Raw genomic sequence first — 17,670 nt, 5'->3', positions numbered from 1 at the left:
AAATCAAAGATCTTTGGCCCACAAGTCAAGCTAAACAAGAGATCTAAGGAAGAACATCAAGAAAACACTTGTTTAAGCATGTTTCCTTAAAAACCGAATTGAAGAGGGAGGGAGACAGCCATATCACCTTATTTCCAGCCTTGATACGTTATATGGTTATGTAGAGGAAGAAGAAAGGATCATTTTGGTGAAATCGGAGTTTTGATTTGAGTTTTAGTTCAGAAGAAATCAAGCTTTGAAGATTAAGTGTTCATGAAAGTTTCTCTCTTTTCTCTCTTGTTATTTTCGGCCAAAATGATGAAATGAGACAGCCTTGGAGGTCTTGGGGGTGTAAGGTGAGTGGTGATTGGTTGGCTTGGAGGTGGATTAAAATAATATTAAAATATCTTTGGTGTACAACTACTAAAACTAGGTGTATCAGAACACTCGTAAAAGCATCTCTAAAAATTATTTTCTGAGCTACTAGAATAAATGACACTAGTAACATATTTATTATGAGAATAGAACATGTATAATGAGGCCTTAGCATTGCTAAATTCATCAGAGAGTGCTGGTGCTAAGCTGCACCAGTAAACCGTAAACCCGGTTAAACCGATTTTCTGTTTTTAACAAAAACAGACCAGGTAACCTTATAATATCATTCAAACATTTTCTAATACTAATATAATGAAAATATTATACTATTATCTCTCTCCTCTCATGAATCAAGTCCGGTTCATCAAACAGAGACTATTTACGAAAATCAGAATCAAAACTGCCAACCGATACGGTTCAAAAGCTAGGTTCTTCGCGATTGCATTATCGAGCTTGCCTCAGAGGAGGTTCTAGCTTAAGGATGACATAATGATAATGAGGATTGAAATGCTTGATAATATAACAGAGGTGTTCCCTTTACTGATCTTCCGGAGAAATCCGTACTTTCAGAAAATATCTCATGTACTCGAAAATCAGGGTTGTTACATTCTACCCTCCTAAAAGAAAATTTTGCCCTCAAAATTTCAGTTACCTAGGAATAGATGCGGGTAATTAGCTTTCATCTTATCTTTCAGTTCCCAACTGTGCTCTTCTTCTCCTCTTGGTTCCCAAGCTACTTTGACTAAGCGAACAACTTTTCCTCTTAGCTGCTTATCACTTCTTTCTACTATCTGAACTGGTGATGCTTGATATGTCAAATCATTTCGTAACTGTACTGTCTCTGGTTGTAAAACGTGACTCTTGTCGGGAATATATTTCTTAAGTTGCGAGACGTGAAGAACATCATGAAGGTTTGATAAATAAGGAGGAAGGACTATTTGATAAGCTACTAGACCGACTCTTTTAAGTATTTGGAAAGGTTCTATGTATCGTGGGTTAAGCTTTTTAGTCTTAAGGGCTCTACCTATTCCAATAATCAAAGTTACTTCTAGAAAGACACGGTTTCCTTCACTAAACTCTAAGGGTCTACGTCTATTATTGGCATAGCTCTTTGGACAGCTTTATGCTGTCTGGATCTTCCAACGAATCTCCTTTATCTTCTCAGTAGTTTCTTACACTAAGTTTGGACCTAAGACACTAGCTTTTCCATTGTCATTCCAACACAATGGTGTCCAACATCTTCTTTCGTAGAGAGCTTCATATGGTGCCATCCCGATACTTTATTGGCAACTGTTGTTGTAGACAAATTCGACCAATAGCAAATACTTATCCCAGCTGCTTTGGTTGTCTATCATACATGATCGTAACATGTCTTCTAACGTCTGGATTGTCTGCTCTGATTGTCTGGATTGTCTATCATACGTGATGAGCATCTTTGCAAATTTTCTAGAGCAATGCATGGAGGTATTCATGGATGATTTCACGGTATATGGTGATTCCTTTGATCATTGCTTGGATAGTCTTGAAAAAGTTTTGGAAAGATGTACTAAAACCAACCTTGTCTAACCTTGTCTTAAATTTCTAGAAGTGTCATTTCATGGTCAAGCAAGGCATTGTTTTAGGACATATTGTTTCAAAAGATGGTATCTCCGTAGATCCGGCTAAAATTAATGTCATATCTAGTTTGCCTTACCCCTCTTCCGAGAGGGAGGTCCGCTCTTTTCTTGGACATGCAGGATTTTATCAGAGATTCATCAAGAATTTTAGCATGGTAGCATTGCCTATCTCAAGGTTGCTACAAAAGGATATTGAGTTTGATTTAAGTAAGGAATGCATGGAGGCTTTCGACAAGCTCAAGGTAGCATTGACCCAAGCTCCCATTGTGCTAGGGCCGGATTGGAGTTGGTCATTTGAAATAATGTGTGATGCTTCAAATTTTACCGTGGGAGCCGCGTTAGCACAACGCGAGGGTAAGAATCCATATGTCATAGCCTATGCATCAAAAACATTAGATGGAGCCAAATCCAACTACACTACTACCGAAAAAGAACTTTTGGCCATAGTTTTTGCCTTGGACAAGTTACGAGCATATCTTCTCGGTTCAAAGGTGGTAGTGTACTCAGATGATGCAGCATTAAAGTATTTGTTGGCTAAGAAGGAATCCAAACCGAGATTGATTAGATGGGTTTTATTATTGCAATAATTTGACTTGGAAATCAAGGATAGGAGTGGTACGCAAAATCTAGTGGCGGACCATTTAAGTCACCTTGAACATACAAAAAGCTATACTACTCCTATCAATGATTCATTTCCCTTTAAGGGCTTGCATGCAATCTGAAACCATTCCTTGGTATGCACCAATCGCCAATTACTTAGTATCTCGCTCCTTCCCTCCTAATCTCCCCAAACACCAAAGGGATAAGCTAAAAAGTGAATCCAAATACTATGTGTGGGATGACCCATACCTTTGGAGATGTGGGGCGGATCAAGTAATTCGGAGGTACATTCCACAAACTGAATTCTACTTAGTCTTGGAAGCTTGCCACTCCTCCGAAGGAGGAGGCCATTTTGGACCTCAAAGAACGGTAAGGAAAATCCTAGATTGTGGCTTTTGTTGGCCAACTCTTTTCAAGGACTCTTCTCATTTTTGTAAATCTTGTTCTCAATGCATTAGATTTGGTAATATCTCTAAGAAGGATGAAATTCTCCAACGAACCATGCTATTTTGTGAGATTTTTGACGTGTGGGGAATTGACTTCATGGGGCCATTCCCAAATTCTAATGGTTTCCTCTACATTCTACTCGCCGTTGATTATGTGTCCAAATGGGTGGAAGCAATACCCTCCCGGACGAATGATGCTAATGTGGTCCTTTCTTTTGTGAGAAATAATATCATTTGTAGATTTGGATCGCCACGAGCAATAGTGAGCGACCAAGGTTCACACTTTTGTAACAAAAGAATGGACGGACTAATGAAGAAAGATGGCATCATGCATAAAGTAGCCACGGCCTACCACCCACAAACAAATGGCCAAGCCGAAGTTTCCAATCGGGAGAATAAATGTATCTTGGAAAGGATTGTGAAACCCAATAGGAAAGATTGGAGTGCCAAGCTCACCGATGCATTATGGGCCTACCGAACGGCATACAAAACGCCAATTGGCATGAGCCCCTTTCGATTGGTGTACGGCAAAGCTTGCCATTTGCCGGTAGAAATAGAGCACAAGGCATATTGGGCCATCAAGGAGTGTAATCCGAGTTTGGGTGGATCCAGAATTGAGAGGAAGCTACAATTAGCGGAGTTTGAATCTTTGAGGCTTGAAGCTTATGAGAACTCTAGACTTTACAAGGAGAAAATGAAAGTCGTCCATGATAGGAACATAAGAGGCAAAGAATTCAAGGCCGGTGATCTTGTCCTTCTTTACAATTCTAGATTGAGATTGTTGCCCAGCAAACTAAGGTCAAAATGGGAAGGACCATATCAAGTAGTGAAGGCGGAACCCTATGGGGTTTACCATTTGTGCCATCCCTCAAGTCCGGATATCTTCAAGGTCAATGGGCACCGTCTCAAGTTGTATCTTGGTGAGCAAATGAAGAGAAACAAAGATATTGAGGTATTCCTTTTGGAAGATGCACCTCTTGACAAAGAGCAATGAACAAGTGAAAGTCCAACTTAAGGACATTAAACAAAAGTGCAAGGTGGGAGACACCCCACCATGGTGAGATCTATCCTTTCTCCCCTTTGTGTACAATTTTTTAATTCTTCATTGTTTTGTAATTGCTTAGCTACACTTTTGCTTGATTAGAATTGCTTGTGACTACCTTGGATAACTTGTTCATCAAGACTTGCATTGATTTTTCCATGAATGACTTGATTGTGTGGTAGAAGCACACTTCTCTTTAGATTTTGCAATGATTTTAGGTGTTTTTGACTTCTTTGGCTTGTTTGGCCAGTTAATACATGATAATTAGGCATTTTTCCATTCAAAAAAAAGGAGGGGGCACGCATGCGCGCACTGTGCGCGTATGCATCCCTAGGCTTTCACAACTCATGGGCCATTTACCAGAGAGTTGTGCAAATTCTGGGCCAGCTTTGGGCCCTGGGCATAACCAACATCACCCGTGCGCGCACGAGACACGTACGCGTCCATGTCAATTCACGCAAAAACACGCATGCGCGCATTAGCCGCGTACGCGTCACTACTGCGTTTTGCGACCCTGGGCCATCGTCTAGATAGTTGTGCCCTTGTTGGGCCAATTTCATGCTACTGGCCCAGCTCAACTCACGCGTAAGCACACCTGGTGCGCACGCGTACCTCGACCATAATGCCAATCGACGCCTCAGCGCACCGTGCGCGTCCGCGTCGCTCAACAAATTTTACTTTCTGGTACTTTTTTCCGAGAGTTGGGCCAGAGTTGTGCCCAACTTGTGCTGAGGGCACAACACATATGCACGCACATGCGCAACTGGCGCTAGCGCGCACACTCACATTTCGCTACTTCATGCACACGCACACCGTGATTTTGCCCATGCGCGCGCATGCATGCATGGCGCGCACGCGTCGGTTTCGCGAACCAATTGAATGAGAGTGTGCCTTTCTCCCTCCATTTTCTTTCTTTCTTCTTACCACCACCCCTCTTCTTCACCTCTCCCATCCTCTACCATCCCTACCTCCTCTTCTCTGCCAGCACTGGTGGCAACCACCACCTCCGGCGGACCCACACCTCTCTTTTCTCTCCTCCCTCTCTTCTTCTTCACTAACCTTTCTCTCACCTCCATAACCTATCTCTTTCTTCCCCTTCAAGGTACCCCTCCTTTCTAATTTTTTGTTTCCTTTTCTCTTTTTCCACTCCCTTAATTACATGCTCTTACTCTTTTTTTTTTAAGTAGTTGCATTCATGTTCTCTTTGTTTATTGCATTTTATTTCCTTATTTTCATTTTCTCATGGGTGTTCTAAGTGGAGCTTACTCTTGCATTGATGAGTTTGTTTGATTTACTTGCTTTCTTTTGTATTTAGTGGTGTGATATGATGATTGTTGATGCTTTATGGGATGCTACATTGTCACTCTTCTCTAAGTTTTTGTCATAAAGGGATGCACACCAAGTGTTTGATGAAAGACCCGTATGACTTCTTGGAATTATTTTGACTAAGTGTTCTCTATTTTGGTATTCTTTCACATTCACTTGTTTGTTCATGTATACATTGATGCTTACTACATTTCTTGCTTCATTTTTACAAGCTCATTCCCTATTTTTCTTACTTCTTGTTGTTGTTGTTAAGAGTGTGCACTTCTCATGCTTCTTGGTTGCATGCCTATGCCACTCATGTATCACATGCTAGTGACTAGCTATGATCTTCATTATTGCCTTAGTTACATGTTGCAGCTGTCATGTATCTAAGCCATTTATTCTTTTGTGCTTTATCACTTGCATGATTATTCTTTCTGGGCACCTCTTTAAGCTTAATTTCAACACCTTTCCTTCTTTTCTAGGATGGTGCTCAAAAGAGACAATGGAAAGGTGCCCAAGAAGGCACCATCACGGTCTACTAGCAAAGCACAACAAGGCCCACGAGCTAAGCCCCTCATCACCAAGACTAGGAGCGTTGCTAACATTGATGTTTTGGAAAAAGACAATCCGGTGAGGGATCCGAACAAGTTCCACAACCATTATTGTGAACTTGTCTATCCCTTGATCAAGCCAAGGAACTATCATGCGGAGCCCCTTCTAGCACCTCCGGCTCATGTTATACCACTCATTATGCCCCGCATCGAACGATGGCAATGGGAATTCCTATTGAGGAAGCCACGGGAGGCGAACTTGTCATGGGTGGTTGAATTTTACACCAACTACCACTCCCCTTCCCTCACATCGGTATTGGTGCACCGAAGGCAAGTTCCCGTCACAGAGGAGGCCATTCAAAATGTGTTTAAGACCGGACCGTTAGAGGAAGGGGTTGATGCCTATCAAGAGATTTTGTCGGCACGGTGCGAATATGAGTTTGATTGGGATTCCATCCTCAAGGTCATTGCTATACCCGAATCATTCTGGATTCGAGGAAGGATGAGACCCCGGCCCAAGGGCATCACCGCACGTTTTCTCACCAGTGAAGCTCAAGCATGGGCCCAAATTCTAGCCCACTATGTGCTCCCAAGCACCCATGGTTCCTCTATCACTGCCGAGTTAGCCTTGTTGGTTTGGTTTGTCCTCATAGAGAGACCAAGGATAGAAGGGGAATCTACCTTTTCCCGCTCTAGTGGCTGACTTAGTCACCGCAGCTGGTGTTCCCCGAGAGACCAAGGATAGAAGGGCCATGATCCCGGTGGATGGAGATGTTGTCCCAACCGGGAGATACCTTTACCCTCCGACGGACACCGAAGAGCCACCCCTAACCGTCCCTATGAGTATTCCCTTCACATCTTCCGCACCACCAAAATCACCCATGCAACGCATTGAGGAACTCCACAAGAAGCTTGACCGTTATGAGCTGCGTAACCAATGCCGATACACTATTGTCAAGAAGCTTTTAAGTTGCCTAGCACCACCTATGGAAGAACCGGAAATTTCCACTTCCACCGGCACCGATAATGAGGAAAGCGATAATGATGAATAGGATGGACACTCAGAAGCTGATGCACCACTCCGTCTCACTCAAGGCACAGAGGACCGTGCCAACTTCTAAGTGTAGAGAGGTCGGTCGGCCGACCGGTCTTCGTAGGTAACACCCTAGAATAAATTTCTTGAACCTCTTTTCTTAACTAGAGTAGATTGCATACTAGGTCTTTAATTTTTGGCATCTTTTGCATATTAGTATCTCTTAATAAATCCACTTGGTTAGAGCAATGACTTCTCCCCTAGAAAACTAGAATTTTAGGGCGACCCTACCAATTTTGAAATTTGAAAATCTTTTGATGCTTAGCTTGTTTGGAGGATGTATTTTGGAACATAGAATTAGAATTTGAGCTAAGAACACAAGCAAGCGAGTTTTGAGCCTAATGGTGTGGTTACATCTTATAACAACTTATTTTCCCTTCTTGGTGCAATTGTTCTCCTCCTACGATTGTGATTTTTGATTTGTTTAATTCTATATGTCCATTATTCATTGTATTCTTGCATTTATATGATTGAGGCCATCATTTCAATTAACTCACTTACCCAAATAGCCTTACCTCTCATCTTCATTTGTTAGCCAAATTTGAGCCTACGTTTAACCCACTTTGTTCTTAATTTAGCACATTACAAGCCTTGAAGCGAAAAACAACAAATATCCTTATTTGGATCTTTGATTAGCTTAGGCTAGAGTGTGTGTATTATTCAAGTGTGGGAATCTTGGGACATTGGGGGAATAAAAGGATAGTTTTGTATTTTTATTGAAATTATTAGGAATTGGGTACATGCTCATGTATTGATAAAATGTGTAGGCCTTATGCATTGATGTTCTTGTATATAGTTTGAAAGTGAAAAAAATGATAAGAAAAATAAAAGAAAAAGAAAAAAAGAAAAAAATGAAAAAGAAAAGAAAAGAAAAAAAAATAGAATAAGTAAGAAAAAAAAGAGAGAAAGAAATAAAAAGGGGACAAAATGCCCCAAAGTAAAGTTCAATAAAGATCAATGCACAAGTGTTGAGAAATGAAAAGAAAATGCATGAGTATGTTAAAAGTGAAAGAATGGGTAGTTATGTTAGCTTTAATATTGTATAAGAGGTCATAGGTTAGGTGAGAAGTTTAAGCTCATCAAAGATTCAAATTCCAAGCTCACTTGACCAAACATGCATCCTTACCTTAACCCTAGCCCCATTACAACCTAAAGAAAAGACCCTATGATACTTGCATGCATGCATGGAATATATGTTAATTGTTAGAAGAAAAACAAATTTTGGAAAAGCATGAAGCAGGGGAAGATTGAGTGATTAACCCTACACACCGAGCGAATAGAGTGCAAATACTTCCAGTGAGGGGTTCGAAGCTCAATTCCTTGTTCCCGGCTCTCGTGAGCGTTCTTCATACAAGTTATGCATATTTCACTTTGATGACTAGAATTGGTAGAGTTCATATATTGCCCATCATCTTGCCCTATGTGCATATACATATGTGTCTTCTAGAAAGATTGAATTACTCTTGGCCAGGTAGATAGTAGCATACACCCTAGTTGCATTCATGTAGGTAGATCGCATCACATGAGTCCTACGCCCTTGTAGTCGTTTGATCTTTTGCTTTCCCTTAGCATGAGGACATGCTAGACTTTAAGTGTGGGAAGGTTGATAAACCCCGTTTTTAGGGTTTATCATGCATAGAATCTAAGGATTTTATCAATGATCTTCCACACTTATTCATATAAAACTGCATGATTTTGTGTCTCTTTCTTATTTTTTCCTCATAGATGAAAATGTGCTTCTTTTGCATCAAAATTGATACATTGTAATCCTCCTCAATTACCATTAGATGCCTTCATCCATTTGTTGAGTGATTTCAGAAGTTACAGGGCAAAAATGGCTAAGAGGAATGAAGGAAGCATGCATGAATGGAAGGAGCATGAAACAAAATCAAAGAATTGAATTTGCACATGTACGCGTCTGTGCACCGTGCGCGTACGCGTTGATGCGTTCATCCAGAGCCAGCGCAGTGGAGCCGAGCGAGGAGCCGGCGCGCCTATATGGCTGGGCCACATCCCTTATGACGCTCGCGCGCACCGTACGCCTATGCGCAGGTCGCAAAAGAGCCCAAGGACGGGTACGCGTGCAGTGCGCGTACGCGTCGATGTGCGCACATGATTTTTTAAATGAAACACGTGCTCAGCGATTTCAGGGGGTTCCTAGGCCCTGTTTTGGAGCGGATTTTGGAGGGAAAAGCTTAAGAAGACCAAGGATTAGGAGTGTTAGGATAGTTAGTCATAATTGGAGATATTTTTTTAGGAAGTTAGTTACATTTTATTTTTCGAGAGAGAAGCTCCAACATCTCTCAAGGTTTTCATCCTCCATTGCAATTTTCCTTGGAATTCTTGGTGAGATCCATTGATAATTGACTTTTTGTTTTGCTACAAGTGTAGATCTACTCTTCTTCTACTCTTAATTGATGTTCTTTTGATTCAATTCCTTAGATCTAGGTTTGGTTCATTTTGTTACTTTGAATTTGGATTAATGAATTGAGGTTTCATTCAATTATTTGACTGTTGATGATTGTTTGGGTTAGATAGTTTTAATTCAATTTCCCTCTCTCAATTGCATCATGTTTCTATAATTGCCTACCAATTGTTTGTGATAATGACAACTTTAGCTATGGAGTAGATTTCTCTTACTTGGCTTAGGGGTTGAGTTATTGGAGACACTTGAGTAGTTGATATCAATTGAAGATTATGAATTGAGAATTGCTAATTGACTTGGAGTGACTAAAGCTAGACTTCCCTAGGGTGAGACTAGGACTTGTGACTCAAGTTAGTTAATATCACTTGACTTTCCTCCATTGTTAGGGGGTTAACTAAGTGAAGCAACAATCAACTCTTATCACAATTGAAGGAAACTATAATGATGGAACTTCCAATGCTTACCCTTGGCCAGTGCTTTTATTCCAATTAATTGTTGATTGCCTTGCTAGTTTGAATTCTTGCACCAATTCTCAAAACCATAAAAGCTTTGCTAATCAATGATGCACATTCTAAAGAAATTCCTAGGGAGAATAACCCGGGATCAATACTCTCGGTCATAGATTTTAGAATTGTTTGATGCGGTATTCGTGTGTTGGTTAGACTATACTCACGATCGAATTCATCATCAGTTTCTAACCGGCATAAGAATATTTACGTTCATCAGTTCTCTACAATTCTGGATTCCCATGGAGGTTCAGCATCTCCTAAGTCTTCAACCAATTCTTCTTCTTCGATAATTACGGCTTCCTCCACTTGTTCCAGTACAAAGTCATGCCCTGTACTGTCCACTGGAGTTTCTAGTATCTCCTACATGTTTCTTTCTTCTTTAGATTGTCCACATGAAGCCATGGGAGTTCCTTGAGTGTCCAAACGTCGGGAAGCTAGTCGATTGATTGCTTGATCGAATTGGTGAAGGGTTGCATGAAATTTATTCACTGTTTCCTTGAGACGCTCCTGTGATTCTCGGGTTGATGGATATGGACATGGTGCATATGAAAGTGGTGGTTCTTGGGAGTAATTGGATTAGAATTGGGGTGGGTAAGGGTTAGGGCCATATGGAGGTGAATGTTGGTAGGTGGCTTGTGAGTGTGGTGGTTCATAGCTATATTGAAAAGGTGGGTTATAGGCGTATGATGGGGCTTGTTGGTAACCACAAGGGGGTCCACCATATCTATCATCTTTGTATGCACCTCGGAATGGCTCTTGACCATAGTATACTGGTGGAGGTGGTTTGTCACGAAGGGGTCCACCGTAACTATTGTCTTAGCATGCATTGTAGAGTGGTCGTCGTCCATGGTACTTTGGAAAGTGTTGTTGCCGAAAGGGTTGATCAGATCTTCGTGGCTCCTTTCATCTGTGATTGGTTTGACCTTGATGTATGTTCCTGTTATAGCTTCCATTCCTTTCAACAATATTAGAACCAAACTCAAAGCGACATGGGTGAGAGTTCATAGTAACTAATAAAAATTAAAAACAAAAATAAAAGCAAATAAACAATCAAAATAAAATATTTACAATAACCAATAATAAGGCACACATTTGCAATTCCCCGGCAACGGCGCGATTTTTTACGATCAGAAGATTGATGGTTTAGAATTCCAAATATAATCGCGTTGTAAGTATTGTTTTAAACCAACAGAGAATCCTTTCGTACAAAAATTTGGTTGTCACAAGTAACAAAACCCAATAAAATTTATAACCGAAGTATTGAAACCTCGGGTCGTCTCTCAAGAAATTATAGGAAAGTATGATTTATTATTGGTTATGGAAAAAGTATAATTTTTTTTGGGTTTTTAAAATAAGGAAGAAGTAATTTAAATGACAAGAAAAATAAATTAATAATTAGAAAATCTCTTGGCAAGGTATGAGAACTGAAAATCCTATCCTAGTTATCCTTATCAGGTGTGATGAGAATTGGATTTTTGCTCCCACTTAGTTAACCCTTACTAAATAAGGGAAAGTCAAGTGGACCAATCAATTTGATCCTTAAGTCCTAGTCAACTCCTGTGGAAAGACTAGCTTTAGAGCGATCCAAATCAATCAGCAATTCCCAATTTTCAATCAACTGCTGAATTTGATAACTCAAGTGTTACCAATTACTTAACCAAAGTAAAAATGGAATAAATATTAAATTAAATTGAAAGCATTATAAATAGAGTAAAACAATCATAAATATGAAATACCTCAAATTGTATTAAATAGAATATTCAAATCTAACATGAAAAGTTCATAAGCCAAATTGAAAAGATAAATAACAATTAAAGTAATAGAATAAATAAAAGTAGAAAATAAATTAAAGGAACATTGAACCTGTGATTGAAGAGAAGTAGCCTAATCATAATAGAAATCCTAAATCTTAATCCAAATCCTAAATCCTAAGAGAGAGGAGAGAGCCTCTCTCTCTAAAAGCTACGTTTAAAACCTAAAATTATTTATTATGAATGTTGTATGAATTGTTCTCCCTTCATATGAATAGATGGATTCCCCCACATTATAGCCTCTAATCTGTGTTTCTAGACTTGGATCTGGGCCAAAAAGGGGCCCATAAATCGCTGAGGGCATTTTCTGCAGATTCCTGCACGTAGCGTCCGCCACGCGTGTGCGTGGGTCACGCGTTCGTGTGATTTGGAGTTTTTCCTTGTCACGCGTATGCGTCAGTCACGCGTACGCGTCATTTGTGTTCTGCTCAAGGCACGCGTCTGCGTCGCTCAATTTTCTTCAAAACTCTATTTTTGTGCTTTCCTTCCATTTTTGTATGTTTCCTTTCTGTCTTCTAAGCCATTCCTGCCATATGAAGCCTGAAAATACTTAACACACAGATCATGGCATCGAATGGTAATAAAGCATAATTAAATTTAATATTTTTAAATTATAAGAAACATGTTTTCACATATATTATAAAATAAGGAAGGAATGGTAAAACCATGCAATTTACATGAATAAGTGGGTGAAGAATTGCTAAAAACACTCAGTTGACCACAAAATGCATCATAAAATAAGGGTTTATCACTCTTACTCTTGGTAGCTTTCTTCCAATTCAATCTCTTCTTCATTGTTTACCAAGGGCGTGGGAGGTTGTGCTTCTTCTTCTTTGATCTCCATCTCTTGATCAACCTATTCAAAGTCTTCAACCATGATATGCCTTGGAGGTTGTACACCTTCCTCAACATCAAATTCAAATGTCTTGGAAGGAGGTTCTATGACTGGACTTTCCCATGGAGGTTCTGCATCTCCCAAGTCTTCAACCACTTCTTCCTCTTCAATAATTACTACTTTGTCCAGTTGTTTTAGTATAAAAATGTACTCATCCTTGATGATTTCCTTTCTATGAAAACTCCTGTCAACTACTCCTTCATCTTCAAGTACAAAATCCAGCTCCTCCTTGTTGTCTTCCTTCACTAATTCTTCAACCGTTCCTTCGACTTCAAGGGTCTCTACTACTGCTACCTGTAGGGCCTCCTCTAGCTTCTTATGAAGTATGAATTTGGGAAGTCGATTCCTTCTTTCTTGTTCCATGTCATTAGCATAACTGGGATCATCTTGTTCTTGGATTGATGGATATGGGCGCTATTGCACGGAGGGTGGTGGTGTGCTATGTAATGACCCAACTCCCAGTATGCCATGGTCATACAAGAAGCTAAGTGTTACCAACTTGTTCTTCCTAATTATTAACTATTACTTAATATATGAGCCTGTTCCTTGTTAGAACGTTGCCAATTTTACGAGTAATTTTTTTTTATTTGCTACGGATGATAATGTAAAATAAACAAGCATACATTGAGAGCAACTAAAGCAAGCATAGAGAAATATAGAAGTATAGCAGATAATATACATCATGTACACTATAACAAAACATGTAGCTTTTACACAAGATCAAGTCAGTTTACATCCTCGTCAATCTACGTAGCTAATATATACACGACACTCCCAGGGCTTGGCCTATATAAAATGCCGCTAAACTGGCGCCCAGGCTAGCCTAACCACTATATAGCTCCTAGCTCTTGGGTGTACTAACACAAGTGAGAGACTAACTAATAGATAATGTCAGACTAGAGTGTCATCAAAAGAATGCCCCTACTGCTGTTAAACTATATCTACACATGGCCGTTCAGAGAATCGCCGTGAGGCTCATCCATCTCCTCATCCTGCTCTATCTCTATCTCAGGATCCTCCTCCTCCTCATCGTTCGCAGCTACAGCTATACCCTCATATCCACCAGAAATACTGCTGTCACTATGTACAAAACCATTCGTGAGTACAGGTCCATTTGCGTAAATAGGAGCTACCCCATCGTCTGGTAGTGCCGGCTCATCAGGCTGTGGAAAGTCAGGGATCAGCTCAGGGGGAAAGTTCCACTCTGGTGGAATCACAGGTACGTAGTCACCAGCTAACTCGGGCTCATCAGGAGTGTTAGGCTCAGGTGCCTCCTCGTTCAAGGGTTGAATTGGTATAGGGTGTCCGGGACCATCAGGAAAAGGATGTCCAGGTGCGTCAGGGTGTAACCAGGATAAGGGAAAGTCGTAGGGATCATCAGGATCAAAAAGCGGACTATACAAAGGATGTTAGAAGGGACGGTTTTGTAACACGTAACGTCTCATACGAAGCTCCGCACTTAGAATGTAGTAACCATAGTAAACTGGATCCTCGTAAATGTGTAGGTCGTCGACTTCATAAAATATCATGCCCATTTCCATCTGAAGGGGAGGAAGGGAGAGAAGGGGGTAAGAACTGGGTAGTCCTTAGTAGGGTCGAGGTTATTAGTTACGTTCATTTACTTGGGGTCGATTATCGGACGAATAATAGAATATAGCGAAGCAGTAAACAAAAGATAAAGATAGAAAGAGAAAGTAGAGACAATAGAAAGCATAACGCAAACAAAAGAATACAAGAAAATAAAACACAGAAATAGCATACAAGCAGACAAACATAAAGAAATAGATCACACACAGAAAGGAATGCAACAGAGAATGATGCGCAGACAAGAATGATGCATGTCTAGCCCTAGTGCAGGCCACGAGCTCATGTGTTGGTTGGCTGCCCGCAATCCCGACATTTATCCTGTCACGAGTAATCCTGATTTCCCGGATATGATTTTTCGTTCCTAAATAAATGCGCATATAAAAGTAGCCGCTCATCTGAGACAGCCTCTGCTTACTGCAAGAAAATATATATATACTCTGCTCTGCTCTGGGGAAGCGAAAAATAGCTGTAGGTAACTTAGTTTCCCTGCAGAAGCTTTGGGTTGCATCAAGCAACTAATATATATTAAATATAGCTCTGGGTTGCATCAAGCAACCAATATATATAAATATAGCTCTGGGTTGCATCAAGCAACTAATATATATAAATATAGCTCTAGGTTGCATAAAGACCACCCTAACTTTCAGAAATTACCAAATAACCCCTTAAACACCAAAATAATTACTTCCTTGCCCTTTTAAAGATCTAAAACCTGTTCTTCATTGTTCTTCATCACACTCAAAGTGTTCTTCGTGTTCTTCGTAAATTCTTCAGATTCTTTCTCTATTTTTACCCGTTTTTTAGTCTTTTCAACAACCGATTTTTACCAAAATTCAAAATAAATTAGCAGCCACTAAAACCCCATCTTTTCCACACGATTTTAACACAAATTGAACCTTAATTTAGGCCTAGGGTTTCGTTTTTCCAGCTGCTCCAAGAACATGAACTTAAAGCTTAAATTTCATCAAATTTCATCAAAATTTCACCAAGAATCAATCATATATGCAACCAATTTTTAGCACAGTCAAATCATACAACATTCACACAACTCAAACACAAATAATCAAAATTAATTTCATCACACCCTACCTTGATTTTCTGCTCTAAATTCGGTTAGATTTTCAGGTGGTCCTTTAGCACTTTTTCCTCCTAAATCACATCAAGAACAACTTTAAATCCAAAAACCCTCAACTAAACAAATCTCCCTCAGCAAGTTAGGAGGTGATTTCTAACCTTAGACTTGCTGGAAATTCACGTTTCTTGGCCCTCAAGTCAAGCTAAACAAGGGATCTAAGGAAGAACATCAAGAAAACACTTGTTTAAGCATGTTTCCTTGAAAACCGAATTCAAATGGGAAAGTGATGCTAGGGCATTTTGGCTAGTTCACTGACCTTTTCTTTACTGTTTTAGGGTAGTTTCATGCATTTTCTTAGGAAATAAGCAAGTTTTGGGTAAAAATTCACTTACATCTTGATTCGAGCAAGCATGGTGCACTTTACATGATTTCATGAGAATTTTACATGAATTAAATGACAAATTGGATGATGCATGTCTCATGATGAGGAGTAGAAATTTGATGCACGCTATTGCTTGATTTCAAGACAAAGAAAGCAAGAAAGAACCACGTTAGCAGCCACGTTAGTCTAACTAACGTGACCACTAATGTGGAATGGGAGCTAGCTTGCAACGTTAATGAGAAAAGTAATCGCCAATAACGTCATCGAAGCCACCATAGCCCACGTTAAGAATCACATTAACTAAGTTAATGTGAACTCTAACGTGGAAGAAGAAAGTAGAGCCAACGTTAGTGACACTCACCTTTGTCACTAACGTTGGATCAAGCTCATATTGGCCACGTTAAGGGCCACGTTAACTTAGTTAACGTGGACTCTAACGTTGGGAAGCAAAAGAATGGCCAACGTTAGTGACACTCACCTTTGTCACTAACATTGGACTAAGCCACTTTAAGCCACGTTAACTCCCGCGTTAACTTAGTTAACGTGGAAGCTAACGTGGAGAAAGCAAATAATCGCAAACGTTAATGACACTCACCTTTGTCACTAACGTTGGAATGAGCCACAATGAGCCACTATGAGCCACGTTAACTCCCACGTTAACTTAGTTAACGTGGAAGCTAACATGGAGGAAAGGATGATGAGCCAACGTTAGTGACACTCACCTTTGTCACTAACGTTGGAGATGACCACTAACGTCCTGAGCTAAATACCCTGCCTACTTCACAATTTCTCTCTGCAAGTAAAGCTAAGCCCACTAAAGAGGATAACTACTTCAAACTCAAGATTCAAAGGCCCATATCCAAGACTTGAAGAACCAACTAGAAGATCAGAAGAGTAGTATATATAGGGGTAGTTTTGAATTAGAGAAAAACCTTTTTTGGGGAGTTGGAAATTTGAGAACTACCCTCTGTATAATTTACTCTGCACTTCTAGTTTATTTTTCGAGAATGTATCTTCTATCTTTGTTTTCTATTTCTAGAGATATGAGCAACTAAACCCCCTTCATTGGGTTAGGGTGCTCTGTTGTAATTTGATGGATCAATATTAGTTTTCATTATTCTTCTTCTATCTTTTCTCTTGATTTTACTAGAAAGCTTTCAATCTTCATCCAATTGGGTAGTTATCTTGGAAAAGAAGCTATGCATACTTGGATCTCTTCTGAACCTTGGAAGAGGAATGAAGAGATCATGCTAGAAATGCTTTCTCATGTTGGACCAAATTGGGGTTGGAAGGATATGGTGACTATAATTCTACCAACACTGGATTTGGGAATGCATGTGGTATAATCAATGACCATACTTCATCTCTTCTCATGAGCAATTGACCAAGGAATTGGCTATTGATCAAGATTTGAGAGATTGAATTACAAGGAATTGTAATTCGATCACTTAAGATTTCCAAGGAGATTAATGAATGCACTGATTGAGGAAGAGATGAAAATGAACTTGATTCGGAGAATGCAACATCTCCTAAACCCCAATGAATTCCCCATTCTGATCTTACCCGTTCTTTTAATTTCTACAATTTACTTTTATGAGCATCTTCCCCATTCCCATTTACAATCCTGCAATTTACTTTCCGCCATTTATTTTCAGCTCTTTACTTCCAGCATTTACATTTTCTGCTATTTACTTTCCCGCCATTTAATTTCCTGCAACTCTCAAACCAAATTCTGCTTAGCTCAACTAGAACATTTTTCCAATTAAATTTGCTTGACCAATCAATCCCTGTGGGATTCGACCTCACTCTATTGTGAGTTTTTACTTGACGACAATTCGGTATACTTGTCGAAGGAAAATTGTTGAGAGACAAGTTTCCGTGCATTAGAAAGGGACAGCCATCTAACCTTATTTCCAGCCTTGATAAGTTACATGGTTATGTAGAGAAAGAAGAGAGGATCATTATGGTGAAATTGG

At 39.9% G+C, this 17,670-nt stretch overlaps 1 protein-coding gene across 1 annotated transcript; it reads left to right on the top strand.

Moving 5' to 3' along the window:
• On the top strand, positions 3,519–4,010 carry LOC107640617. Its single transcript, XM_016344127.1, has one exon. The coding sequence runs from the start codon at positions 3,519–3,521 to the stop codon at positions 4,008–4,010; it is 492 nt and encodes a 163-aa protein (XP_016199613.1).

Source organism: Arachis ipaensis, chromosome B05 (assembly GCF_000816755.2).
Source record: "Arachis ipaensis cultivar K30076 chromosome B05, Araip1.1, whole genome shotgun sequence".
Taxonomy (NCBI): Eukaryota; Viridiplantae; Streptophyta; class Magnoliopsida; order Fabales; family Fabaceae; genus Arachis; species Arachis ipaensis.
This window is presented reverse-complemented; position numbering and strand designations above follow the sequence as displayed.

What these genes read in the sequence shown, in the direction of transcription:
- LOC107640617 (XM_016344127.1), top strand. Translation starts at nt 3,519, where the DNA reads ATGAGCCCCTTTCGATTGGTGTACGGCAAAGCTTGCCATTTGCCGGTA.